Below are 27,295 nucleotides of genomic sequence, written 5' to 3'. Positions count from 1 at the left end.
TGAACACCACTAAGCCTTTATTTATAAACACAGTACTACACTACCGATACACTACAGAAGACATGAGAAACAGTCCATTGCTCTCCACTGAAAATGCCTGTCAATGGCTGCCGCAATGATTTTAGGAACAGTCGTTCCATATGTCTTAAAATAGTAAGACCGGCAGTAACTGAAGTAAATAGTGAAATCTGTTTCACCACTTCTTCATTATTATTTTTCCCCATTATTCTATCTTAATTATAGCTGTAATGAAAAACAGTGCAAATTACATGCTTAGTATAGAGCCGAGAAGTCCTGAAAGAATTGCTCAGGTTCAGATACTGCTCTCTGTTCTCCAATCTGAAAGTATATACATCACAAACATTGGCTGCCGTTGTAGCATGCTACTAAAAACTCTAATTACAGTGCAATTTGATAGAATGCTGCTTCAAGACAGTAAACGTTCACGCAATAGGTAAAGCACACCAAAAAAGGTTATTTGGAAATAATAAAGTTAAACTGTTATTGCGTATATTTCTCTCACATAAAAGAATGATTACTCTCACGCAAATACCTCAAATTCTGTGGATTTTGTAATCTGTACATAAATTCAGAATAGTTTGTGCATGGCCTTATTTTTATATGTGAATGTAATTAACAGAGATGTCTTTTTTGTTCCCGAAAGCAGGTATTAATGGTGAGATCTATGCTGGAACTCCAACGTTTGCTCTCTGGCCTGAAGAGTTGCTCAGTTTTTAGCTCCGACACAAAGTTGGTAGTGTCACGGACATTAAACTGACCAACTCCTCGCTGTTCTTCAGCAGCGGCTTCTCCCACACGAGATCTCCCCAGAAAGGAGGCGGAAGGAAAGGGAGCGTGTGCTGGACCTGCCTCAGCCCGGCGAGGCGCTTTCCTCGAGGCCGTACCCGAGCAGTTCCCGTCTCCGAGCCCCTTCCCCTGAGGCGGCCGCCCCCCTGCCTCCCCGCACCCCCGAGCAGCCTCTCGCCGCACTCCGGGAGGCTGCGGCCCCCGCAGGCCCTGGCTCTCCCTAACCCGCTCCCCGGCCCGGAGAGCCCCGCAGTCATTGTGCTCGGGGAGGGCGGCGATGGCAGCTGTCAGGGCGCTCCTCGCCCTGCCGCCGGCGCCGAGGCAGCGGCCGCCCTCCGCCGGGAGCGGGCCGGAGGCCTGCGGAGCGGGGCTGCCTCCGGAGCCGGGAGCCCGGGCGGGCGCCATGCTACAAACCAAAATGGCTGCCCCGGGGAAGGGAGCCCAGCTCGGGCCGTGAGGGGCTGCGCCTCCGCCGAGCCCCGCCGCCCGCCGACGCCGCTTCCCCCGCCGGCCCCGCCGCAGGTACCGTCCCCGAGCCGCGGCCTGGGGGAGCCGAGGGGCCCCGCTCCCCGCGGCGCCGCCGCTCCCGCAGCCCGATGGCGGCCCGCCGCCCGCAGCCCCCCGGGCCGGTCCCGGCCGGGAGCCCGGCCCCGCGCGGAGCCCGGCCGTACCTGCAGCTCGGCCCGCTCCACCTCCCAGTGCGCCCTCTCCATCTCGAAGCGAGCCCACTCGTGCTGGATGTAGTGCAGGATCCCCGGGATGGTGTAGTGCTGCGGCCGGGACAGCTCGGCGGGGCCCGCCGCCTCCTGCCCGGCCGGGGCCGCGGGGCCCTGCGGCGGCTGCTGCTGCTGCTGCCCTCCTCCTCCTCCGCCGCCGCCGCCGGCCCCCGCGCAGCCCCCGGCCGGCTGCAGGTTCACGCTCCCACCCGCCTGCGGCGGCGGCTGCTGCGGTCTCGGCGCGGCCGCCATCCCGCCGCCTCCTCCTCCCCCGGCTCCGGGGTGCTCGTCCATTGTCTGCGGGGAGCCCTCCTCCTCCTGCTCCTCGTCCCGCGGCGGGGGCCTGCGGCGGGGGGCCGCGGAGGGGGCGAGCGGCGCTGGGCGGGGGAGGCGGGACGGCTGCGGGGAGGCGGGGGGCTGCGCCCGGCCGTGTGCGGGTGTCAGAGCAGCGCCGAGCCGCCGCCGGCCGCCATTACAGCCTGCAGCCCGCGGCCCACCCACCCGCGGCCGCCCGCCGAGGGAGGGAGGGAGGGAGGCAGGGAGGGGGAGCGGCGCGGCGCCTGCCGGGAAATCGCTCCTCTCTCTCCCCCCCCGTTCACGCTTCCTCCTCCCGGCCGGGCAAGGCGGCGGAGTGCGCATGCGCCTGGGGGAGGTGAGCGCCGTGCGTTGGGGGGGGGGAAGGGGGAGCGGGCGTTGCGCCTTTCCCGCCGCTGGCGCGGGGCCGGCCGCGCGGCTCGGGGCTAACGGCCGCCATGAGGGGAGCGGGGCGGGGGGGGGGCGGCCATGTCGTGCCCGGCCACAGCCACGGAGCTTCGGGAGCCGCCCGTGGGGGCTGTGCAGGCGCGTCCCGCGTGGGCCGGCCGCCGAGCCTGCAGCCTGGTGTGCCGCCTGCCCCCGCGTGCCCCCTGTCTCCGTGCATCTCCAGCACCTGAAGCCCGCGGGGTTCAGGTCTTTAACGTTCCCAGCAGTTCAGTGGTGCCCTTCGTTAGCCTCACGAGTAGGCAGTTTTATGTTCTAAATTTAGGGTATGTCTCCAGAAGCTGCCTAGTCCTTATAACCATCGTAAACATTTTTTTTAGATGAAGTTCATGGTGTCTCGCTTTCTGTGTGGTGTTTCCTCTCATTGATAGGAAGAGAGTGCATAACACCATTCAAAAGCCATTACCACACAAAGAAGGTTTTGCAAGAAATCAGTGTTTTTTTTTCATCTGGGGAGGTTGTACCTGTGATAGCCGTGCTCTGGTCAACACCACAGTATGGGTAGGGGAAACCACCCTGGCTGCAAAATTCTGCTCTGAAACGCATTATTTCCAAATTGTAACCGCATCCTATCCAACAAGATAGAAAGGCCACCCCTTTTTAAGTAAGATAGGAATTTGGTTTTGCTTCTCTTGAAAACGCATATGCGCTGTACTCATGCCATAAAAATATGGATAGCGTCCTTACTGGGACTCATTCTTGACAGAGCTGTAATTGCGTTAATTACTGAAAAATAAATACTGCTTGTCTCAGTACTGGTGTTTCCTCTTTCTGCTGACCTCTCAGGTGCATGTTGCTATTTCAGTTGTTTTACCAATTCTTATCCGACTTCTCCATGAAGTCATTTCCTACAACAAATTCATCATACATTTTTCCTTTTTCCATACAGATTTCCATACTATGTAAATCCAACTCTTCAGCATTTTTTTTTTCATTCTCCACTGGCAGTATCGAATCATTACCAAAAATTACGCCTTACCTCACAATCGGTTTAGCCTTTTGTTTAGCTTACAGTCTTATGAGACATTCCTTGTTGCTGAATACATGGGAGTTACTGCAATTTAATTCCGTTACTATATTCAGCCAGCATTCTGACAACTGAACAGCAAAGGAAGACTTTTTTACTCTTTCCTTCCTCCTTGACTTCCCTAGATTAGCAAGGCTGCTTTTTTTAAAATTCCTGATCCTGAAGTGAAACATGGTGATTTACTTTAAAGCCACATAGACCAAGTTGTTTCATCTTCAGGTGGATTGTAATTTGAGCAATAATAAGATCTAGAATACAGAAATGATCGCTGTTACCGATAAGTACTAGTGATACTAGATGTGACTTTTATTAAAGCCTTGTCCATGGTCAGAACAAAAATAGAACAAGAGTATCAAATAAATGAACTGTCTTCATTTGCTACATACTTTTTTACAGTAAATTCATAGCCAGCAAGTTCAGTAGGCTAACGTATACCTCAAAAATATTTGTTCACCTGTTGTCACATGCTTGTAGCTCTATTATTTGACCATTTTTTATTCTCATTGATGCTTTAATTCCAGTGTAACCCATTTTGTTCTACATTTAGCACACAGATGAAATGCACTTAAAACCTCTGCATCCAGAAAACCAACTTGTTTGTAGAGTTGGACAATACAGTGAATTATTGGCTTACAGTTCTGACTAATGTTTATTTTATTCTTGGCAAAGGAAATCTGTAAAGATGAAGTTGTGTATTTCTTGCTTGCTATACTTAACCTCTTTCATTTTTAACTCAGAGTCCTAAAACGTTGCTGAACTTTGTTACAGCATAACAACTAACATGCTTTTAAGTCTGTGGCCATTGACTAGAGTGGTTTTAACTTGACAGACAGAAATCTAATTTGGAATAATAACTGTGCTGCCCAAAGTCTCAAACTTGGGTTGTGTTTCTTTAATCATCTGTGTATGAGAGTATGCATGGATATTGGTGAAATCTTGGACAAAAATAAATTAATTTTAAGTGCTTGTGGCTTGTAGTGGAGGAGTAATTAAAATCGTTTAGAATGTTTAATATAACTGCATGTGAAATCTGCAGGGCTGGCCACACTGGAGATGTAAGACCTCCTTTTTATCCACAGAACAGGTATTGCAGGCTTTGCCTCTCTCAGAGGTCTCAACCAGTATCTGAAAAGATTGCATTCAGGGGTGTGACTCGCGAGCTGGGACAGCTTATGTTGAGGTGTCTCAGGTGGTTATGCTGCCTCCAGAGCTGGCACATCCTGGCAGTAGTTCCTCTGCCATCACGGTTTCTGTTTCAGCGTTCTGCAGCAAGCCGAGCAGAGCTGAGTTTATCCTGATATATGAGGCTGGAGTTACCTATACGGACAGGTGAGGAGGGTGAGCCTGCATGGGGCAGCAAAACCCAGAAGCATCTCTCCATGAGCCATATAGCCCTTAGTCCTTCCGCCTGTCTGCCGGTTCAGAACGAGCCGAAGCTATTGAGTTGTAGGTCTTCAAAGATTCCATCAGTCTACCCTACCACCGTGAGTCACAGAAGCCAATCACGATACCGGTTTTCTCTCACAGATATTTATGTGCAGGAGATAATTTAACGAGAGTGAGCTCTCACACAGCATAACAACGCATATCTAAATCACAGTAGTTACACTGTATGTAGTTTATGTGTGTGCCAAATTATCCACACAGAAGAAACCTCCTGTAGAAGAAATGAAGGAGAAAGCTACTCAGTTGTTCAGTGAGGTACTTGGTTTTGAAGTTCGCAATTTCAAGATATTTTATGTCTTCTCTGTGTGAAACCTTTGAGGGTTTTGTTTCTAGGGAGTCTTCATTATGTCATAGTGTTTCATAGGTGTTTTGTAGATCAGGTACATGAGAAGCATGTACTGTAGGCTATTCTGGACAAAATTTGGAATGTGTGGTTGACTGTCACTGGGAAAGCTGGGCTTGACAGTCCATCAGGATCTGGGTAGTTCCTTCAAGTCTTCTGCTCATAAGCCCATTTGTGATGCAGATAGTTGTCCAGTGACCTGGAATGAGACGATTTGTCGGAAATGAATAGGCAGCCTTCAGATAGCAACATCTTTTCATTACTAAAATGAGCAAAATAATGGCAGTGATATGAAAGTGTTGCATCATGTCACCAATTCTCTTAACTATTTGATTCTGTATGCAAAAAAGCATAGTAATTCCTGTTGGATTTGTGTGTGTATGCATGCATACATGCAGGAAAGTGCGTGAGAACGCAGAGAAAAGCATGTAGGAGCTGTACCAGAAGACACAGAACTGTCGTTGTGAGTAGAGTACTCATAATTGATCACAGAAAGTAGTTCCTGAAATACATGGAACTAGAAGGAGTGGGAGATTCCTCGCCCATCAACATGCACAGGTGTGTTTTTGTTTTATTACACTTCACAGATCTCTTCACATCTTACGTATGCAAAACATTTTAACATATTTTCTGTATCTGAAAGATAAGATGAAAGAAGAAATAAACTGAGAGAAACAAAACTCAGTAATTTCCTGGTTTTGCCTAAACTATACAAGAAAATGTTTTTATTTCTACACAGGTGATTTTTAAAAATACTTATTTTTAAAGAAAATAAAAATAAGATATTTTTAACACTGGAGTTATTCTCAAAGCCAGATTCCACAGCTGTACTTGCACGCTTTATGTAATGGATGTCTATATTTATTTTTACATGTAAATCAGATAGAAAATTTATTCCAGTATTTCTGCACAAAATCGTGTGCTTGTACTGTCATTTGTGTGAGAAACATTTACAGATAAAATTTTGGAAGCTGTCTTTGAGGCTCACAGGAAAAACACAGCAACGACTAGCGATACTAGCGGACCTCTCCCCTGCAGCTGTTAATCACCTACTGTAATACTGTGAATGATGACTGTGTCATAAATTACAGGTGACACGTTTGAGTACTGCTATGGTTCTACCACTGTTACAGCATAATTCAATTTTTTTTTAATATCGATTCTGGATAAGAGCATTTGTGAGGATTTAAAAAATAATAATTTGAGTCTGAAGTATTTTAATATGTAAAACAATCCAGGCCACTTGAAATAATACACAGATACATTAGTCCTAACACCAGCATTAACCAGATTAACCATGTAGAAAGATTAGGTTAATAAAGGAGTAATTAGGATTAGGGGCCAATCCTGCAGTAGGATCCATGCGTATCAGTTCTTCAGATTCTTCTGTTACGTATCGTGTACTGGTAACTCAAAACACAACAGCTCTCTTAATGTTCCTGAGGTGGTTTTAGCATCCTTCCTTCCTCTGGTCTCATCTCAGTATCTCCAGACCCGTAAAGCCTCAGGTTTTTACTCTTTGGGGAAGGAACTGTGTGGCCGAGGCGCTTGCCGGCAACAGGCCTCGCGCAGCACCTGCACCCTGGTGCTCCGCAGCTCCATTCGTGCCCAGGGGATTCAAATAGCCGGGAGACAGCTTGCCCAAAGCTAAGGGCTCTTCCTTTATAATTCAGCAGTACCAAACAGAAAGAAGCAACGTAAAACTAAGAAGAAAAAGGAAAAATTGTTTATGTCTTTATCATGGTCTGTCTAGCTGGGACAGACGTGTTTTGCAGCTGGTAGCAACAACATGCCTTGTGGTCTCTTGTGCCCAACCTTGTTTGTTTTTCATTAAAACAATGGGCAGCATTTCTTAGATTGCTCCTCTTTCACACCACAAGCCTTTATTCTTTAGCAGTCAGGCTTTCTTTTGGTCCTGTGTAAAGTTTCATCTGGAAGGAGTCATCCATTGTTATCCTTACTTGAGACATCTCATCTCATTGCACTGCTGTAACTTCAAGTAGCAGTACAAAATAGAGCAGGCAAAAAAAAAAAAAGAGCCATATGTGAAATGCAGAAGAGATTATATAGATGGTACTTTCTCATTTCATCATAAATGTCAGCCTGAGCTGCCGTCTGACAGGGAAGCTCCCTTAATACATTTCCATCTGGGCCTTTTTTGTCTTAATTGCCTCATTTGTTCTTTCTCAGAGAACCACTTCCACTCGTTCAAGAGCCCAGAGCCCAGCGGACAAGCTGTGTACCCCACAGCAGCATTTATTAACGTTCTGACTCTTCCGTCTGAGGAAATCAACAAAAAGACACTTTCTTCTTGACATAAAGACTTCACTGTGTCTGCTGGAGGTGAGAAAACAGACTGTCAGGGCTGCAAACAGACTCTATTGTCATTCGTATTGATTCTGGACTCCTGTTCCCTGGAGGTGTCCTACAGACCAGAGCAGATCAAAGGGGAACTTACAGAATAACAGGGATAAAAGCTTTCTTGCATATGTAGGATAATGCAAAGGAAGAGCTCTCCCTGCTAGCTGATAACATCCTCTGGTATTTTCCTTCATTTGAAGGACTTGTGAAGATTTAATGGAGAAAATATAGTCCTACTCGTCCTTTTCAAATGTCTTACCTGTTTGGAAGACAGTAAAGGAAAGAAGAGGATTAAAGAATTTACTGCTGATGTTAACTCCCAATTAAGGCTATATTTTTGTCCAATGGCAGCATGTCTGTTAGAAAACAATCCAGTCAAAAGATCCTGTTTTTTGGTGAAGGTTTCTTTAAAGCAGTAAAACTCCTACCAGGCTGCTTTACTGAAATAGGTCTGTTGAACCTGTATATCTGTTGCAGGAGTTTTTCCTTCTATTGTTGACTCATTTTGTGGATCTGGTTTATGATTTCTTCCCTCCCATATCTAATTTTAAAACAATTTAAATTATATGGTAGTTTCACAAGGGTAAGAAATGCCCCTACAATATCTTCTAATCACTTATCAGGTCTAATTAGTGAAGATGCATTTAGTATATGAATCTAGATTTCTGTGCGTAGTAAGTAAACCACAGCACGCTGTGGGGAATGTGATCGCTTTCTTCAGATGGCAGCGATGATAATAGAGGTGGCTTTTCTTTCAGGAAATAACTAGGTGACCAATATTAATGAGAAGTAAGCAATAATTAATGGTAGCACGATATATTGGGATTTCTTGTATCACTATCATGTAAGATTGAGGTGGTATCACCCCTAAATATAGCCAGATTGTTTAGGTTGCCAGTAATATGAGGCAGCACCTATGCAGCATGCCTTGTTATAAAAAATCAGTAGATGGCTTAAATACCTATGAAGCTGCTGACTCAGAGATCAATGCCGATTTTTGCATTTTTCCCTTGTGCCCTTCTACACTGTTAAGATACACCTTTTTTTAAAACAAAGGGCCACACTATATTATTCTGTGGATTCCTGGTAAAAGTTTGCCCTTTCTCGCAGGAACTCTGGGATCTTAGGAGAAGATATTTGCATTATACCTTGGTAAAGCACCAGGCAAGGAGCAAGTTTTCAGAATTAGAATAAAGAAATAGCTTTTGCAGTGTTTGCTGTGTTGCCAGTGTATAAACCTCAAGAACATATGGGCCAATAAGTCTGTGATCCAAATAGAGTCAGATGGAAAACATTACAGTGACTGTTTTCTGGTATTAAAGAAAATAGCCCAGAATTTATGCATTATGCAGTTTACCTTTTTTGCACGGTTTCAAAACATGAGAAAGATTTTTTTTTTCGTATAGCAAGCAGATTCTGTTTTTTGACAGCCTTTTTCATTGTACCTTGTATGTGGCACATTTATATTCTTCGTTTGTATTTCAATGGTATTATGTGGATTTATACTTATTTAGATTAAGATTAAGCTGTTTAGAGTAATTAACATGAAGAGATTTCTCCTTAGAAATTTCTCCTAAGACCCACACTCAGTTTTCATTATGTGTAGAAGCTACCTTCAATAGGGGAAAGCAGATTGGAAAAAGTGGATTGCAGCAGCTCCTGGTCCAGACCAAGATATATGCTGATAACCAGATATTTGGGAGGCTTAGAGGCTTTACTTCTGTGTTAGAGAAGTGGCCCATACACATCCCTTTGTCCTCTCTCCCTTCAGTCTGATGTCAGGAAGGTATAAACTAAGTTTTTAAATAATAACTAACAAACAAAAAAACACCAACAAACTGTCCAATTTTGCTCTTTTCAGCTGCATTAATTTTATGATTTGATATTGGACAAATTTCTGATAATGTTTCCAAACCAGCTAGCATGCAAGAAGAAAATGTTGAGTAGATTGAGAAAATGTGGAGTAGTAGAAGAAGAAATTGTGTACTCCTGGAATTCCCAGAATTCTGCAAAGCAATTAAATCGCCTGATAATGGAGAAGCTTTGATACTTTGTGATTATTTGTATAGAAAAAAAATGGAGTATTACTCTTGGGATGTGTGCAAAAGATTAGAGGTTTTTTTTTTTTTCCTATGTTCTGTTTTGGAAATAAATATGTGCAAATATGGGCTGGCCAACTTCTGGGAAGTCTTTTATAACTCCTATGTATACTTTTTTTTTTTCTCCTCACAGAAATACTCCTGCATTGACAAATCAAATCTACCACTGAGATCAACAAAAAAGAAATGATAAAATTTTTTCTTATGGTGAACAAACAAGGTCAAACGAGGCTCTCTAGGTATTATGAGCATGTAGAAATTCATAAACGGACAATGCTGGAAGCTGAAGTAATCAAAAACTGTCTCTCCCGTTCAAAGGATCAAGTAAGTTTTTACATATTTTTTGTTAGACGTTTTATTGTATTAACATTGCACATCTTTCACATAAATAATTCTAGAAACAAATCAGTTTCCATTGCAGGTCATTATTTCATTTGCACCCATGAAGAAAAAAGTTGTTTCTAGATTATGTGTTCGTTCAGATAACTATGATTCTGTGTTGAATAAATGTTTTTTTTTCTGAGGCTTACAATGATTTTGGACTTTTCTCTTTCACTGTCATGAAGATTCTTCCTGTTTGTTTGAATAAGCTCAGAAGTCCAGGAAGAATTTATTTTTTCCTGTTGTTGCTTGGCTAGTAGTGATCTATAGATAGGCATCAAGACATCAGTTTTCTTTGCCGAGAAGATAGTAGGTGTAGCATTGACAGCTCCAAGTTAAAAAAAAAACAAACAAAAAAAAAAACTTGTTAGGATTTCAAGATGTGATATGACTTTCTAAAACAGAGGGTGGTTTTTTTTTTTTTTTGAAACACATTTTTTTCAGCCTTCATAGGTCTGAAATGCTTTTTAGGCATTTTTATTAAAAAAAAAAATTCACAACTTGTGCATGAAAGTCAGGAAACTCAGTTGTTGGAAGTTTGTTAGATGACAGTTGAGATTTTATGGCTCACATAACTGAGCCACTGGTTCTTCAAGACAAGTACCAAACTTAGCGAAAATTTCAAGCACATTGACTTGAATTTGAGGAGAAATGTGTGACTTGGAATATGAATGAGGTATTTTGGTTTGTGTTCTGAAGTCACCTTCTTTGTCATTAATTATGTGTGTGCTGGAACAGTGGTCCTACCCTATTTTGTTCTAGAAAGCCTCAGAAAAAATACTAGTCCCTATAAACTACTCCAGTTCATGGAATTGGCAGTGGCTAAAGAAATTGATCTGTGCTTGCAAGAGCATCTCTGAACAGAAACTTCACCCAAAGAATTAACAGTATGCTGCCATTTCAAGAACTGAGCAAAACCTTACTTAAAAAAGGTGACGTGTAAAGCAGTGTATAATAGCACCATCTACTGGCTCCTGTCTCATGGTGAACTACATGCGGATTTCTCCCGTGTCTGGACTTCTAATACTCTTAGTATTTATAACAAGAATATTGATCATTGTTAAATATGAAAGTGACCTTCAGTTTGTCTCTTTTGGAAGTGCTTCTAATTGAAAATATAGGGGAAATATTGACTGTCCTTCAATTCTAACAAATCATTTCAGTTTACCTACATAAAAAGTGGTACCATGTTTTCTGTCAGTAGATGAAAGGTTTTGTGTAAAAGTTACCCTACCTTCTTTCAAGTCAAAATTACTTGATGGACCTTGGGAAATCCATTGTTTTTTTGTGGGTCTTATGTAAATGAAAGCTTAGTAATGTCTTATGATTAAATGGCAACTACTGTGTTTGACTAATTTTGTTTTTTGCCTAGTGCTCTTTTATTGAGTATAAGGACTTTAAGCTGGTATACCGGCAGTACGCAGCCCTTTTCGTTGTCGTCGGAATCAATGAGACAGAGGTAAGAAATTATATTCACTCTTGAGATCTAAGCTTGTAGTAATCACAGGCGAGAAGTCAAATCTTTTTCCTGTATGGAATTTTGCAACGTCTATTAGAGAATTTCAAGTAGTCATTGCAAAAAGAAAAAAAAGTATACAAGAAAAACACAGTTGTTTGACTTCATTCTCTAGCAATAGCCCGAACTATTATCATGAGGCAGTCTGTATGAGCCTTGTACTGATTCTGCTTTCTAAATTTACGTTTGATTAAACATAAATTTTTAGGGTGAGGTTTCTCAGTAAATGTCTCCTGTGTAGTGACTTCCTAACTGTTCACTGTTTTTATCCTCCTTGACCAAAGAAAAAAGATCCGTAACATGTCATATGCCAATTTATTTTATTTTTTAAACAAAAGTGAAAAAAAAAAGGTATCTGACTGAAAATGGATAAGTACTGTTACTTAATATGCCTTTAAGGCTCAGTCAGCCCTCAAGTGTTTACGTTGACTTCCAGTTCTCAGAAGTTAATTTAAAACTTTCTCCTGGAGACCTTAATGGGGTGGTGTGGAAGGTAGCTGCTGACTACAGTGGTGTCTTCAAGGGTTATAACTGCAAGCAATTCAGGGCACATTCTTTTGGCTTCGCTGTACCACAAAAAAACCCATCCGTCAATACTGCTGCAGCATAGTGTGTCTCTGTACTGCAGTGGGCAGGTGTGACTTCAGCATGGCTAGGCGTAGTGCAGCTGCCTGAATTTGTCTAGGTGATGTGGGGGATGGCAGAAGAAAGGATGCAGTGGGATGGCAGCAGCCCAAGCAAGACACATCCATTCGGTTCTGCAGTGCTTGCTCAGGTGGCTGCCCTGGCCTGGCTTGAAGCTTACGAGCCTGAGCACTTGCCTGCTCTTGGTGCTCAGCGAGGTGTAACCACACCTCCTCTTGCTACAATAGACGGAGTTTGTGCTCTTTAGTGTAGTACTTCCTGTGATTTTCTAGTTGGTTTTCATACATCACAAGCTGAAATAACACTAAGAATACTACCGTTGTTTCTATCTGTTCATTTAACATTCATTCGTTTTTAATTTAATTTCAGAATGAGATGGCAGTATATGAACTAATTCATAATTTTGTGGAGGTTTTGGACAAATACTTCAGCAGAGTGGTGAGTGAGACATTGAATCTATTACAAAATGTTTATTCTCTTTCAAAGCTCTAGTGAATGTCATTATAAGTAATAAATGAAAGTTGTTTTATATTATTGTAGATTTTTGAAGACTTTAGCATATTATCACTGTTAAAAAAATACAGTTGATTTTTCAGAGTAGTAAAAGCATGCGTGGGTTATAAATCATCAGACAAGGAATACCAGAAATAGTTTTGGTAGAAAAGCATGTTTTTATATGCTTATACTCAGGGGTTTCTCTGGGTCATCTACTCTCAAAATAGCCATGGCATTCTATGTTTTAAAGAAATACGAGTTTTTTCCTCACTTTTTTTTTAATGGTTCTTAGTATAATGTTCCCAAAATACTTAATTCATCATAAAGAGAGTATAAGTGTTAAACAGGGGCTGACAACACAACACAATTAGAGGGACAGAGCAAACAAAACCTCAACAACCAGTCTGTACTTGTACTCCCCATATTGTTGTGCAACAGTGGGTATCTGATGTAACAGCTATTGTAAAGACTGTCACTTTGGTGAGGATTTGAAGATGGAGATAGCTCCAGTTAAAATGACACTTTCCCTTTTGGTAGAAGATGCAGCTGGAAAATGCAGCATTATAACGCTGGTTAGAACCTGTGCTATGTAATATAGGATTTGAAATAATCTCCTTATAAACAAATTCATCTCAGATAATACTTGGGCACAATTTCAGTTTGGCTATACTGAAGTGTGTTAGATACCCATCTCACAAAAGAGTACTGGATGGAGTTTCGTCCATTGTCCATCAGTTTGAGGGTATTACATTGGTAAATACAGATGCAAGCAATCAGTACGCAGTGTTTATAATGTAGGTTCCCCAGTACTAGCACCACAGCAGACATGGCAGAGCTTCCTGTGTGAATTCAAGGACGTGCTTGAGAGAGTCTTCTAAACTCCTCACTGTTCAGATGCCTGACAAATGCTTTAGGATGTTATTTCAACTACTGCTGTACCAGCCTTTTGAAACTCCTGGTACTGAGTAAATCACTTTCTGACTGTACAAAGTTCAGAATGTATTTCTTAAAATTGTTATGACTGCAGTCCCAACCTGAGCAGTAATAACCAGGAGTGGAATTTGATCCCTGCAGCATGCGAACGCACAGTAAAACCTAAATCTTATTTATCTAATTGAGCTAATAGTTGCCAACCACTTCTCAAATTTTATTTTCTGTACTTAGGCAGAGCACAAATAGATTTAGTTCTTATACGTATAAATATGTATATATAATTTCTTGACCACATCTATCACACAACCACTGATAGTTGTTAGAAATTTGCTGAATTCATCCTAACAGATTTTGGTATTTCTCCTAGCATATAAGTTTTAAAACTAGGGGAAGTGAAAAGTGGGGTAGTTGAAATCCCATGCCATTCCGTGGTTCTATTTTTAATAGCCTGTTAACAGTAAATGGTAGAACATTGAAGAGGGCTATAATTCTAGCTGGAGTTTCTGACAGAAACCACAGGACAAAAAAGTATATGTTTGTACTATTATGGATTAGTGTTCAGGATTTGCAGAATTTTAGAAGAATCCCAAATTATGATGATGACAATGGAAACAAAACTCTGGGAAAGGAAAGAACATCTGTCCTGCTCTAGAATGACATTTTGTCATCTATTATTTTTAGGTTTGTGAGCTTTAAACATTCTCACGTACTCTATTTTTATCTAATGGAGCTTACAGAGCTTGGATCCCCTAACAGAATTAGGGGGAAGCTTTCAAAGTTGCAAGTGAGGTACAGCTCTGAGTCCCCTTCACTTCTGTAACAGCTACCTAGGAAGAACTCCACTTACTGTTTAGAATATATACTCCAATGTTTTCCACTCTTTTTTTAATACAAAGGAAGTTCAAACTGATCAAACTCTTAAAATACAGTTTTTGTGAGGCATAAAAATTTCCAGCCGAAGGATGGCAAGGTCACTCGGTGAAGACTTGTCACCTTGGACCACAGAAGTAGTCGTACTTTTGTCAGTGAGAACTCTGCCAGGGCTAGACTGTGAATGGAATCCATGTCAGCAAGTACAATACATTCCCTCAGTTGCAGATAACAATGTTCTGAGGGAACAGACATCTTTCTTTCAGCAGAGACTGGAGAAGTTCCACCCTAACTGTGCAGGACCTGAGGCTGTGATTAATTGTTTCTAAATTTAGCCATTTAACAGCCACCAAAGTTAGATGTTTGGTCATCCTATGCTCCCATTACAGGGAGTGGAGACAAACAAGTATCTCTAGAAAGTGAGTCATGTCTCAAGCGTGCTGAGTCACCTGGGGAAGATACCCATCTTTTCTGGCTGCAGAGAGACCACACAGGCTTCTCAGTCGGACACTTCAGTTAAACGAATAAAACTATGGTATAAATTGAGGCCAAGACTACAGGGAAGTGATGAAAAGTGAAGAATGGTGTTGCTGGGGCTGGAGCAGTAGTTAGAAGTGGTAGAGGTCCAAAGCTTAACCTTCTCTCCCCCAATAGATCCTGCCACAGCTACCACAGCCATGCATATACATTGTCTAGATTTTTCTGTTGAAATGATATGCAGCAATTTATTTAGTTTTAACTGTTTTTATAACAGAATCATAGAATTCATTCAGGCTGGAAAAGATCTCCAAGATCATCTAGTCCAACCTTTCACCTAGTACTGAAGTCTGCCACTAAACCATGCTGCTAGGTTCTAAATCCACATTTGTCAAAGACCTCCAGGGATGGTGACTCAACCATTGCCCTGGGCAGCCTAGGCCGTGCAATCCTTTCAGTAAAGAAACTTCTCTTAACATCCAACCTAAACCTCCCCTGGCGCAACTTGAGGCCATTTCCCCTGGTCTTATCACTTGGTACTTGGGAGAAAAGCCTGATCTCCACCTTCCTACAATGTCCTTCAAGGTAATTGTCAGGTACAATAAGGTCTCCCCTGAGCCTTCTCTTCTTGAAGCTAAACAACCCCAACCCCCTCAGCTGCACCTCATATGAATTGTAAAATTGAAGTTAACATCTTGTTTTTGCAGAAGGAGGAAGAGAGAATATAGGTCTGGAGATGCCATGATTAAGAGGTGCTGTTTCTCCACGCACTCACTGAGATAGCAATGCATATATTCCAATCATTGATACAGGTGACCTTGTTTTTTTCTAAGTGAAAATTTCAGAACACTAGCTTTTGTAACAGGGGTAGGTAACACATCAAAAGCAGTTTCTGTTCTGCCCGGAACCGAAATGTGAATCACCCTAGACATTTTATTCTATTTTGAAGACTTCATCATCTAATAGGATTATGTAATGTTTAATGACCAAGATGAAAGATGAAACTGTAACTAATGGTTGTGTGTTTTTTTTTCCTTTCAGAGTGAATTAGATGTATCCTTTTTGGTGTCAGAAAGCCGTTTGTCTCTCTTTTTGGTGCATGTTTTAGCTCATACTGTCCTCAGATGCTGACTAAAACAGTCAAAACAATGCACAGGTTTCACAAACTTTGCAGTTAAAATAGCAACATTTGGGTATCTGTATGAAAGCATGGCTGATGTTCATGAGGGTCTCCTAGTTAAATTTTCAGTCATCGAGATAAGCCTCACCATTTAAAGAAAGTCATGGAGAGCTTGCTTTGAGAGAACTAACAACAACATCTAGACATGAAAGTTTCTATTCATAGGGGAACTTTCAGACTGAACTACTGATAACTTCTGGGTTTTATTTTAAGTTTACAGTAAAATAGATACTGACACGAGCTACAAATAATAAGAAGTGAACGTTACAGCTGTGCCTTCAGCCAAATAATAGAGCAGGAGCATCATTATAAGATCAGATTTGTGCTTTGATCTTTCTTTACAGAAGTCTAGGTGAGTTTTACTATCTCTTTTACTATCTATGCTACAGATACTGTAGATGTCTACATTTGTTTTCCTTATGGATCCATATGCTCATGTATGATTTGCAGAGTATTTGCTTAAAATATAATCAATACTGAACTAAAACTAAATACAAACATACACTACATAGTAAAATACTATCACTCTGGAATGAATTTAAGAATTAGTAACATATGAACAACAGAAAAATGCCGTAATTTTTCTTGTAACTGTTATCGCTTCTTTATTGAAGAAAACAAAAGGGAATAATTTATTTTTATTTTCCTAAGTATTTTAATGATTGCTACATGCTGGAACTCTCTCTTATTTACTGAACTTAAATCTATATCTGTATGTGTACTGCAATTCCTTCCTGAAATTCACAAAACACTGTGGTATTAATAGAACACTCCTAGATTCACCTAGGTTAGAAAAGAGCAATAATGAAATTTCAGCATGAAGGGACTCTTTAGGTCTCTGATTATATCACTACATTTTTTTGTATTCAGTTATAGTTAAGGATCAGAATTAATGTTTACTTTGTGAGAACTTTGCAGAATTAGAGACTAACCCATCATACTCAGCAATTAAACAAAAATAGTTCCGTATGTCTCCATAGGGTATACTTGGAGTATGCATATACCTGACTCTTTTTAATCATGGATTAATTTGAATACTGATGATTCTAAATTCTGCCTGCCTCTGGTCATTGTTTTCATACTAAGATACATTTTCTGTAGTTATATACCTACAGTTATCACCAGTAGCTCAATTAATAGCTGAGAAAAGCTCCTGTATGTCCAGCAAGCTTCTGCATACAACGCTAGTTTGCAGTGTTTAGACAACCTGTGGCACTATATGCTAACACTAACACTTACAACTGGTGCAGTACTGTGTCTCAATGACTCCTGTAAGACAGACAGCTTCTGCATGGCTCTCATCTGCATGAGGTAATGAATAGTAAGTATTTGGAAAATAGAAGTGTATGTTACTATTTATCTTTTTATTAAATACCAGCCTGAGAGAAAGTTCTCAAATCTTAGCTGTGCAAATATTGGAAGAGCTGATGTCTAGTATGTCCCTCCTCAATATGTACAACATATGCATGATGTACAAGGTTTTTTAATTCAAAAGTGCATTTTTATACATTATACATTTCAGGAACAGTTTTAAAATAAAACATTTTACTTATATCTATATATATATACAAAATTTTTCTCTCAGGGAAAAAAAATCATAAATTGAGAAGATACATAAAATAGTTCAAGTGAAGTGAGATATCCTCAACGTTTAAGTGTAAAGCAGAGGTGTAGTGATGAAGTGGGCTATTCAGAATTTATTTCTGACAATAGCTTGAATAGCAGATAAATAGGCCCAGAAGAACAATATAAGAACAATATAATACACGTCTTACACAGATGTTAATGCAGTGTAAACAATAATCCATTAATACACCTTTCAGAGCACGTAAGATAATATCCCCACCTGGGGTTAAACCATTTCCCTTGCTAAGTAGCCTTAGCTAACTCTTACATTTAATACAATTTGCTGATGGAGGAAGTACAGTCTGAACGTCTGTAGGGGCAAACACAAAGTAGTATTTACAAAATCCTTGTATACTGCGTATCTGGGTGGAAATTGTCACGATTTACCATCTCTGTGGTTTTATTTTTGTGTACAGATCCGTATGAAGTTTATTTGAAAAGTAACATTAGCTATTCTATATAAAAAGTAGCGTTTACTAACATGAATAATAGTAGGAAGCTAAATGAAATCCAAAAACATGAGCATAATCACCCATGCACACAGCAAATCCCAGTTAAAGGCTGTCACCGTCACACAGCTGAAATGTTCCTAGAATCCACGCTAAGCAACCAACATTTGTCTGGATTCTTAAAACTTTCCCAGGCTTAGTGCATTACCCCAGTATTCATGGCGCTGCAGCTCCTGTTAATGTGGGGCTCCAGCTTCACGTAGGTCCAAACGCCCCCATTCACCCAAGGCACCTGGATCTTCACTTGTGTAAGGGCCCGAGCCTGGGGTCAGCCTTCAGGAGGGGGACCTAAGCACAAGACAGGGAGCGGATTCAATTTGAATCCTGCCCAGCGGGACTCATACCTAATAGCTGTATGTACATACGATATACGCCTGTGTGATGCTAATGAACAACTGAAAGGTTATCTCATGCATACTACAGAAACAAACACTGATTAGCTACTAGCCAGTTAAGTGACTACCTCTAGAGTAGCTGCGTTTTTACAGGAGCTTTTGTTTGAATTGTAAAGCATGTCATTATATGATGGCTTTTTTCATTCTGGGATTAAGTCAATCACATACTTGGGGGTACCTAAGATAGAAACGTATAACATCACTAGTGGTTTTTTTGTTTGTTTTAGGGTGTTTTTTTTGGTTTGCGTCTGTGTGCTTGCACAGGTGCATGCATGCAAGGATGTGGGGTTTTTTTGGTTTGTTTTAAAAAAGTAGTGTTGTTAGGACAGTCAAATAAACACGTAATGAAATTGTCCTAGTGGTGCTGGCTTCCCAGTGTGTTAATATTGCTAGGCAAGCCTCACTTTTGTGCGTGAAATAAGTGGGCGGAATTCTATGTAGCTTAAAACTGCAGCTTGGGTAGTGTAGGAGCTACTTTCTTGGTGTGATGATGAAAGACTATAAAAATGAAAGTGATACCACAGAAGCTTTGTAGGGAACAATATGCTGGTAAGCCTGGGAGTTTTTAAAATTACAAAAAGTTGACTTTTCTGTTCCTTGAATTGGTGAAGCAAACCTTACTTGACGACGTTAACATATGGAAGAAACAGATACTTACATTCTCCTTGTGGGAGGAGGAAGGCAGGGTTCTCTAGAACCAAGTATTTCAAGAATGTTGTCTTGATCCAAAAAAACTTTACATTCCATTGCAACTAGCTGATGCTTCTAGGACAGATAAAAAGCTTTGATACAGGAAATACTTCATGTGAATTAAGTAGTAGTAAGAAAACTGAATGATGAATTTATAATTGAGAATTTATAAGGATACATTTCAGATAATAAACTGTACGGTAAGTGGCTGAAACAGAAACCTACAAGGATTAGCTTTAAAATTGTTCATTAAGGGAAAACTTTCTCTCTAGTATTGTAAGAGAACATGTACTCACATCAGAAGATCAGCCACCTTTCAAACTTGAAGAGAATTTCTCCCAGAGTAGGAACAAATAATCTACATCACAGAACTTGAAGACACCCTTTAGACTCCTAATTAGTGTCAGCATAGTCATTTGAGGAAGAAAAAGTAGTAAACAGGGTTCAGTGACTTAAATTTGCCTGCTTTTAGATAGGCTAAAAGATTTTAGATGACTAGAAGTTACCTAAAAGCAAATGTTGGAAAAGATAAAATCAGAATATGGAGTATTTCTTGACCCTATATTTAAAAAAAACCAAACAAACAAAAAAAAAAACCACCCTTCAACCAACCTTTAGTTGAAAATGAATGGCCAGGATGGAAATCAAAGTTCTGTAACGTTGTATATTCAGTAGCAAACCACCTGCCACATAAGTACTCATGCTGTAATCTACAAAGATTGTGTTTGTGCTCCTGGGTGTGTTACTTGATTACAAGGTGTTGGCTGTACTTCATCATTTCTTAAGCCTGTACACACCCTGAATTACTTGCCTGGAATATCCTGAGATATCTTAAAGTGTCTCTATATGAAGCAGTTATTTATCACATGTAAGACTTGAATGTGCCTCTTTCCTTTCATTCCCTTCTCATTGCCTTCTCTCCCACTTAACTACCTGCCTATGTGTTGTTTCAGGGAAGGAGACACCAGACCGTGTCATATCTACCTCCTTTTAGTATTTAAGTGCCATAAAAACGCTTCATGAGACTAGAAAGTACCATTAGAGTCTTTAATAAGGGCAGCTCTTGAGCTTACCAAAAGTCAGCATAACATTTAAATACCAATTTTAGTAGATGCCATTTATGTTTACTGTCATTGTATCTTACGGCCAGAATAGCATTTACTAAAATCCACAAACCAAAGAACATGCACCTCACCGTTTGCATAGGCTTCTGATTTTCCCGAGTGCTCTGGAAGTTTTTGTTACACTTTCAACTACAGATGCACAGATTAATAAATATTTTCTCCTGCATACTTGTTTAAAATTGCCTCTTGGCCTCTACACAGATCTAGTGCAAGTGTGGGCAGCCAGGATTCTTACAGGAAGCAAGACCTTAAATGAAAGCTCGGGGTGGTGTACACGTACACACCGTATATAGCTCTTCCTGCTGCCAGTTGCTCAAACTGGCTTGTTCTGCTGTTTTTCAGCTGGGTGTGGATCTATGACTTCAGGACTTTAAACCCTGAATATTGGGGTCACTTGCCAAACCAGTGACAGGTGGGGAGGATGAGTGTTGCTGAGACTCAGAGATAGACATCCCTCGCTGGGCAGGGCAGGCAGACTTGAATGGCTAAGCAGTGTTTGTACAACAAGATGTAAGAGTAGAGAAGAGTCATGAGACTTACAGGAAGGGAAAAAAGCCAAGATTGCTGACTGTGCAAGTCTGACTGTTTGCCAAGAACAGCGTGGTAGAGTGGGGTGGGAACAGAAGTGAAAAAGGAAGCCTGGATGTTTGGCTCAGGGGAGGGCATAAGCACTCTCACTCCTCTGTTGGAACTGCAGTACCGTGAATCACTTGGGTTGGTAGACTGCAAAGACGAAAAGCCAGCAGGAGCTGGTTTTATTGCTTGTTGAAACTTGAATGGAATGTTATCTAACTTCGTCAGCAGATCCTCTGGCCCTGTGTAGAGCAGTGTCACAGTTGATCTAAAGAGGAATAGAAGAACTCTCGTCCTAAGTGTTCACATTACTGTAATAAGGAAATCATAACTTCTCAGAATAAAATACTTGTGTAAAGACCTGTTTTTCTACCTGAAAAGTAGAATATAGGAGGAAAATGTTCATAAGTCCTTAATCAGCCAAAGTAAAACAACTACTTTTGTCTCTGGAACCACAGAAACTGAGAGTGTGAAAGCTTCGAGGACAGTACTGTTCCTCAGAATTGAAAGATTTGAGCCTGATGTTTAGAAGCAACTTGGGCCTATGATCAAATTCAGAAAGAGGTCTGGTATTTAAAATACAACCTAAAATTAAATTAGGTGCTGAAGTTTAGCAAATTGGAAACTATCTTATGAACCATGGATGTTGACAGCAATAGTTTCTCCTCCTCACTTAAGAGGTACAGTTATTATTAAGTGGTTATTATTGTAGTTATTAAGTGGTGTAGTTATTCTGGGGGCTGAGTTCTGCTATTACACATAACCTAGACACTGTTTGTGGTCAAGCAGAATGCACATTCTTGAGCAGCTGTACAGTTGCTTGCTCTGCTGCCCATGCATGCATTAGCACTGAGTTCTGCCCAGAGCATGCACAGCCATTCCAGAACAGCAGAGGAACGTAACAGTCTGCTACCTCAAGTCTCACCAACTTGCATATACAAATTCACCCTACAATTCAGCCAAAACAAGTTCAAATTTTCCCATCTTTTAGAACAGTGGTCACAGACAGGGCTGATGAGACTTTGCTTTATTGTATGCAGCAGGAACAGTCACCATGACAGGGACAAAAGCTTAAGCTTCTCTCATCACTGAGATGATGAGATGTCAGCACTGAGGTGACAGTGTCGTACACAACATTTTACAGAACAACCATAAGAAGAAGGCAGCAGATGCAGTTGCTACAATCTCAGCTAAGCTTGGCTAGTGAGAAACATGGGTTTGGCATTCCCCAGGCTGAGGGAGGGCAGCCTACAGCCTCTAGGGTTCTCAACAAAAGACGGGCAGCATCTTTACTATGGCGTTTTAAAAGAGACTGAGCCAGTCATTTTACCTGAAATAATGACTTGGGCTTCTGTATCTGAGAGAAACACCTACAGCAAAATCCCCCTCTGCATTCTGAAGTACTGGCTTCGACATCAGTTGTCTTGAAACTGTGAGTTACTGTTGGGTCTAGCTCTCACCATTCGTTGCAGGGGAAGGAACTCCTTAACCTGAATTAGGTGCCTTCCCTTCTCAAAGAGAAGCTAGTAACACAGACACTGGCATGTTCAATGCTACTTAACTGAAATCCTTTTCTTGAATGCGGATCTTAGGCTGCTGACTTTCATGAGGTTTAGTGGTTGCAACACTGGTTATGACTGGTGTTTACCACCTAGCCAGAACAAATACATGCAACTATCAGGCTCCTGAGCTATTGTCACATACAGGTCAGTACCTTCCACTGTTCCTGCAGTTTGCAGCAGTAATGCCTTAAACCACTGTAGTTCAATCTCCTAGAACTCATGACACAGAGCAGCCCTCTGAAATGCCCAAGTTCAAAAAATGATTCAGATTATCTTCCTTCGGGTGAATGTTAGATTGTAAACATATTTCAGAGAGTGTTTATTGAACTAGGAACCATTTATTTACTTTTACTCCTATGACTTATTACTAGAGTAGTACATCAACTTTTCATGTCAGCAAGGTCCTCTTACGAAGTTATTTTCAAGCAGATCAAGTAAATAGCATCAGCAACATAGGGTAAAACAGATTATACTTTAGAATATGATTTTTAAGAATTTGACTGAAAATGACTGAAAATTACTTTGGTTAGAAGAAATACAAAATACCGGTTATCTTTACATTCAAAGCCTTTTTCCCTTGATAACATTTCATACTCAAGGAATAGATGATACTCAGGCACACAGTAAAATTAACCACCTACATATCTAAGTTCAGGTTTACCTTTCTTTTACTTCTCTGTGGTCATGTTCCAAGATGTAACACTTCGTGCTTTGACTTCTCTAGTACCAAGTTTTGACATCTCTCTGGCTGTGAAAAGGTGCCAGTTGTACTGTCTCCTTAGTTCTAGGAAAACAAACAGCACGTAACTAGAATAAATTAATACCTACTTTATTTAAGATTTAATCAACAAGCAAGACTAAGATGCCTAAGATTTTTCTCCAAATTTGTCTTCATGTTGTTCAAAATGTACTTAACTTGTAATGTTTCTAGATCATGTTCAATTTGGATAGAGTGCACATCATTTTGGATGAAATGGTGCTAAATGGCTGCATCGTGGAGACGAACCGAAACAGAATTCTTGCCCCTCTGTTTGTGCTCGACAAAGTGGCAGAGAGCTAGGAAGATGCCAGACTGACTAAAGCATTTAAAAAAGATGGTGAAATCATCAAGAGCATGGCAACAAGTCATTTTCTGATTTTGTAAGAGCAACTCATGCAATGTTCAAATTAGTTGGAAGATATTTCCTGCTTCTCCTATGCCCTACAAACCTAATGGAAAGACAGCTAACCGTAAAGCAGAGCCTTCATTTTCAGATGCAGCTTTCTACGGACACAGCAGAAGCCCTTTTAGAACAGAAAAATGTTTCTCAGCATTTTGTTGTAAATAGACTAGGAATAAAGTAATGGAGACTTACACGTGACTGTGTAGGTATCCCTTTCAATCATTTATCGTTCTACCTGACCTAGAAGACAGAAAATATGGAAATATAATTTCAAACAGTTTCAATGCCTTCTTTAAGCACCAACATTGTATTTTTTATTTTCATACAAACATATTGTAAATTAAAGCTCTGTAACTTCTATGACTAGATTCAGCCTTCATCAGTAAGCTGGTCTCTTCCACAGAGACCCTCTTCTTCTGGTTACAAAAGAAATGTAAATAACAGAAGTATAGGCGTTTTTAAGATTCCTGCATACCATGTAAGTTGTAACTAGAAGTTACACTTAAATAATATTAATAAAATAATTTAAATCTGAGTTTGATTAAATATTATACATATTTGCTTCATAAATTACAGAAAATCTATTTTATTTTGGCAAACCAGTGTATTTTTTTTCTTTCTGTCCGTGCATCACAAAAGAGAGACAACCAGAAATACGCGTGTTTCTCAGGACCATCTAAGTACCAAATCAAGTCTTCCTTCTGTAGTAGGAGGACATAGCTACAACAACTTTTATTCACAAGGCATACAAAACACTGTTTCATCTCCATGCGTTACATTCCTTAAATCACTGAAGAGTTAGCAATCTGAAATGACTTTCATTTACCTTTCTAGAATGAAGGTACCTGGCTCCTCCTTCATAAACTCCAACGCTCGGCATAACTTGACCTCGAAAGAGCATGTACTGTACAGGCATTATGTTTGAAAGCACGCTAACAGTCACACCTAAATTGCATCTAGAAACCAGAGCGTAACAAGCACCAAGTGAAGCGCGGTGTGGAAGAATAGCCTACAGCTTCCAATCTCCCACTTCTCTTCCTGCCAGCCAGGAAACCTTGGTGTCCTGAAAAGTGAGTGGCATCCCAACTTTTTGAACTGAAGACGACATCAAATGTAGGTGTTTCTTGTGAATTAGCAGACAACCTCAGACTTCCAGTCGAGGACATTAAATACGCCGATCTCTGATCACAAATAACAAAGTGCCAACTGACCGCAGTCTAGAATCCATCAGACCTGTATCTCAGCAGGTTGACAATGCAAATAACCGCGACTTTCCTTCCCAACACAGGACAATACTGAACAGTTAAATACATACAAAAACACATTACAAGACTATTACCTTTAATCGACAATGAAAATATTTCACAATGAAAGCAGAAAACCCACAATCTACCACTAAAGAACTCTCTAATTGGAGGAGAAAGCCTGCCAGGTTCATCAGGTCCATGAAATCCTAATTCTAACACCCATTCCTCAGGCCACTTCCCTCTCTTCCGCTGTTGCTGACCCCAGGTCGGGCTGGAGTCAGAGCACTCTGCCTCCAAACCACCTGGGGTGCTTATACTTGTAACCAGCTTTTCTGGATGAGGTAGCTTTAAAATAACACCACGTGTAGCAGAAGTTAACGCCAGATCTGGAGCAGACGCTACATTTATGCAACCGTTGGGCTGAAGCACAGCAGTCACAGGAGTGCGGGGAATGGAGACTCCCCTTCAATTATGCATTGTGGAAAATTTCAACGAAGATGCCTGTGAAGTCCTATAAATACCAGGCTATGAAAAGAAATCTGGCATCTGCCTGATTTGTGTTTGAGGCAGACTCTTTTGGCAAGCCTCTCCCCAGCCGTGGTCCAAGCAAAAGCTATTACCAAAGAGAACTGGCAGAGAACAAAGCTTGCCACATAGATTCAACTAAAATACTATTTTTGCCTTTTTTTTTGGAAAACAACTACTTAAATATCTTTAAAGACACATATACATTAAAATCTTACTTGCTTTGTCTTACTATGAGCCATTTTCCACCAATAAATATCCCACCACATGACAAACCCAAGACAGGCAATGCATCTCAAGTAAGGCTGAATCAGCTGCAATGTGTGACCCAGTTTTCACTCCAGTGTAACTAAGAATTAAAACCTCAGGCCACGTGGACCCTCTGAAAAGCACAAGCACCAAAATCTGCCACGTGCAAGGTTATCACTGCCAGACTACTTCTTAAGAAGTTGCACCAAGTAATTCTGAAGAGAGTTGAGTACAGAGGCGATTTAGAGATCAATTATTGCCATGTAATTCTTTTAAATCTTGAAAAAAGTGAGAGACACTGTTTAGAACACATACACAGTCTTAATAACATAAGAAATATTAATGAATTATTCAGAGGAGACAACTTTATATGTTGCAAACATTTTAATGATTACTGTTGAGCTTACACATTGGGTGTTTCGTTGTTTTTAAACTTCAAACTGCAACAAGTTAAATAAATGTTTATAATATACAAAGAAAATACAACCAAAAGTAAAACTTGCTTTAAGTGTGCCTTGCACTAGGAACCAGTGTTTTTTTAATAGCTTTATTGTTGAGCTGCACAAACACACTTAAGGATTTGATCTTTATAGCAGGGCATTTGAGAAATCAAAATATATTCCCACTTGAAAGAAAAAAAAAAAGGTTGTGCATGATTATATGCAAAAACCCACTAAAATACTCCAATAGTGCAGGCACCATTAAAAAAGAAAAAGCTGGAGATGCCCATTAACTCTAAGTTTTAATGAAGCAAGTTTCTGACCAGTTAGCTTAAAGCCAGCAAAACAGGGATCAGTGACGGCAACTGTAGTGTACAAGGTATTAAATGACAAACTTTACACAAATACACTGTTAGAAATTTGTATCAGTGAACACTGAAAATCTGATGATCTGTTCTTTGGAACAGTCAAACAGAACCACCTTAATTTCCAGTTGTGCAAGCCCTTGAAGCATCACACAGTGTTCTGTGCCAATTTCTTGCTGGCTGTGTAGTTACAAGGATTTGTTTTGTCATTAGCAGCTAACAAACTTATTCCACATGTTCCTAAAGCCTCACAGGTGAAAAAAGGCAAGTCTCGTCAGAGCACAGCGTGGAGATCATATTTTTTGCACACAAACACAAGAGGCTTCACTAGTATCAAAAAACACTTTCTCGTGTCCCGTATTGCAGTCAGCAGCTCAGTTGAGATGGAAGCCTTTCTCCATGGTAGCAGCTAGCAGACGCTCTCTCATGATCTCCTCAGAAGAATACTCAGGCAACTTCAGGTAATGCACACACGTATTCACAGATGGATAACTTGCATCTGTAGCATCAACCTGAGAAAAAGAAACAACAATTGATACTGCAGTTGTTCACAACACTTCCTTTAGAAGTTAAAAGCTTAAGGTCCTTGAAATTTATGACATCTACCACATATGTAACACCAACAAGCCACAAAACAGTGGCATCAGGAAAGCTACAGACCAACTTACAAATTTATCTTTTTTATGTATATGAAAACCTTTCTCATCAACTGTGATGTCATAGAACAGACCTGAAACAGAAGCTAGTACTGAAAGCTTAGCGTAGTGATACA

At 40.7% G+C, this 27,295-nt stretch overlaps 3 protein-coding genes across 18 annotated transcripts in view; 1 reads left to right on the top strand and 2 right to left on the bottom strand.

The window, feature by feature from the left end:
• STRN3 (striatin 3) overlaps positions 1 to 1,985 on the bottom strand; it is a 61,833-nt gene extending 59,848 nt beyond the window's left edge. For all 5 annotated transcript variants that reach the window (XM_066997259.1, XM_048058656.2, XM_048058655.2 and 2 more), the window contains exon 1: positions 1,479 to 1,985. In XM_066997259.1, coding sequence (XP_066853360.1) covers positions 1,479 to 1,817 — 339 coding nt within the window. In that variant the 5' untranslated portion in view covers positions 1,818 to 1,985. The remainder of the gene's footprint in view (positions 1 to 1,478) is intronic.
• AP4S1 (adaptor related protein complex 4 subunit sigma 1) lies at positions 1,192 to 24,232 on the top strand. Of its 4 annotated transcripts, none has more exons than XM_066997260.1 (7): positions 1,192 to 1,329; positions 7,289 to 7,441; positions 9,692 to 9,882; positions 11,312 to 11,398; positions 12,470 to 12,538; positions 15,917 to 15,928; positions 23,466 to 24,232. In XM_066997260.1, the coding sequence occupies exons 3-7, from the start codon at positions 9,745 to 9,747 to the stop codon at positions 23,592 to 23,594; spliced, it is 435 nt and encodes a 144-aa protein (XP_066853361.1). In that variant the 5' UTR covers positions 1,192 to 1,329; positions 7,289 to 7,441; positions 9,692 to 9,744; the 3' UTR covers positions 23,595 to 24,232. The 4 variants fall into 4 exon arrangements, with proteins under 4 accessions (XP_066853361.1, XP_066853362.1, XP_047914631.2 ...); XM_013174309.3 differs by lacking the exon at positions 1,192 to 1,329 and adding an exon at positions 2,295 to 5,656; XM_066997261.1 differs by lacking the exon at positions 7,289 to 7,441 and having other exon boundaries at positions 1,214 to 1,329.
• A 1,851-nt stretch (positions 24,233 to 26,083) lies between these two features.
• HECTD1 (HECT domain E3 ubiquitin protein ligase 1) overlaps positions 26,084 to 27,295 on the bottom strand; it is a 63,420-nt gene continuing 62,208 nt past the window's right edge. For all 9 annotated transcript variants that reach the window (XM_066997250.1, XM_066997255.1, XM_066997258.1 and 6 more), the window contains one exon: positions 26,084 to 27,035. In XM_066997250.1, coding sequence (XP_066853351.1) covers positions 26,898 to 27,035 — 138 coding nt within the window. In that variant the 3' untranslated portion in view covers positions 26,084 to 26,897. The remainder of the gene's footprint in view (positions 27,036 to 27,295) is intronic.

This window comes from Anser cygnoides, chromosome 5 (assembly GCF_040182565.1).
Source record: "Anser cygnoides isolate HZ-2024a breed goose chromosome 5, Taihu_goose_T2T_genome, whole genome shotgun sequence".
Taxonomy (NCBI): domain Eukaryota; kingdom Metazoa; phylum Chordata; class Aves; order Anseriformes; family Anatidae; genus Anser; species Anser cygnoides.
Note: the sequence above shows the minus strand (reverse complement) of the source record. Positions and strands in the feature narration are given on the sequence as shown.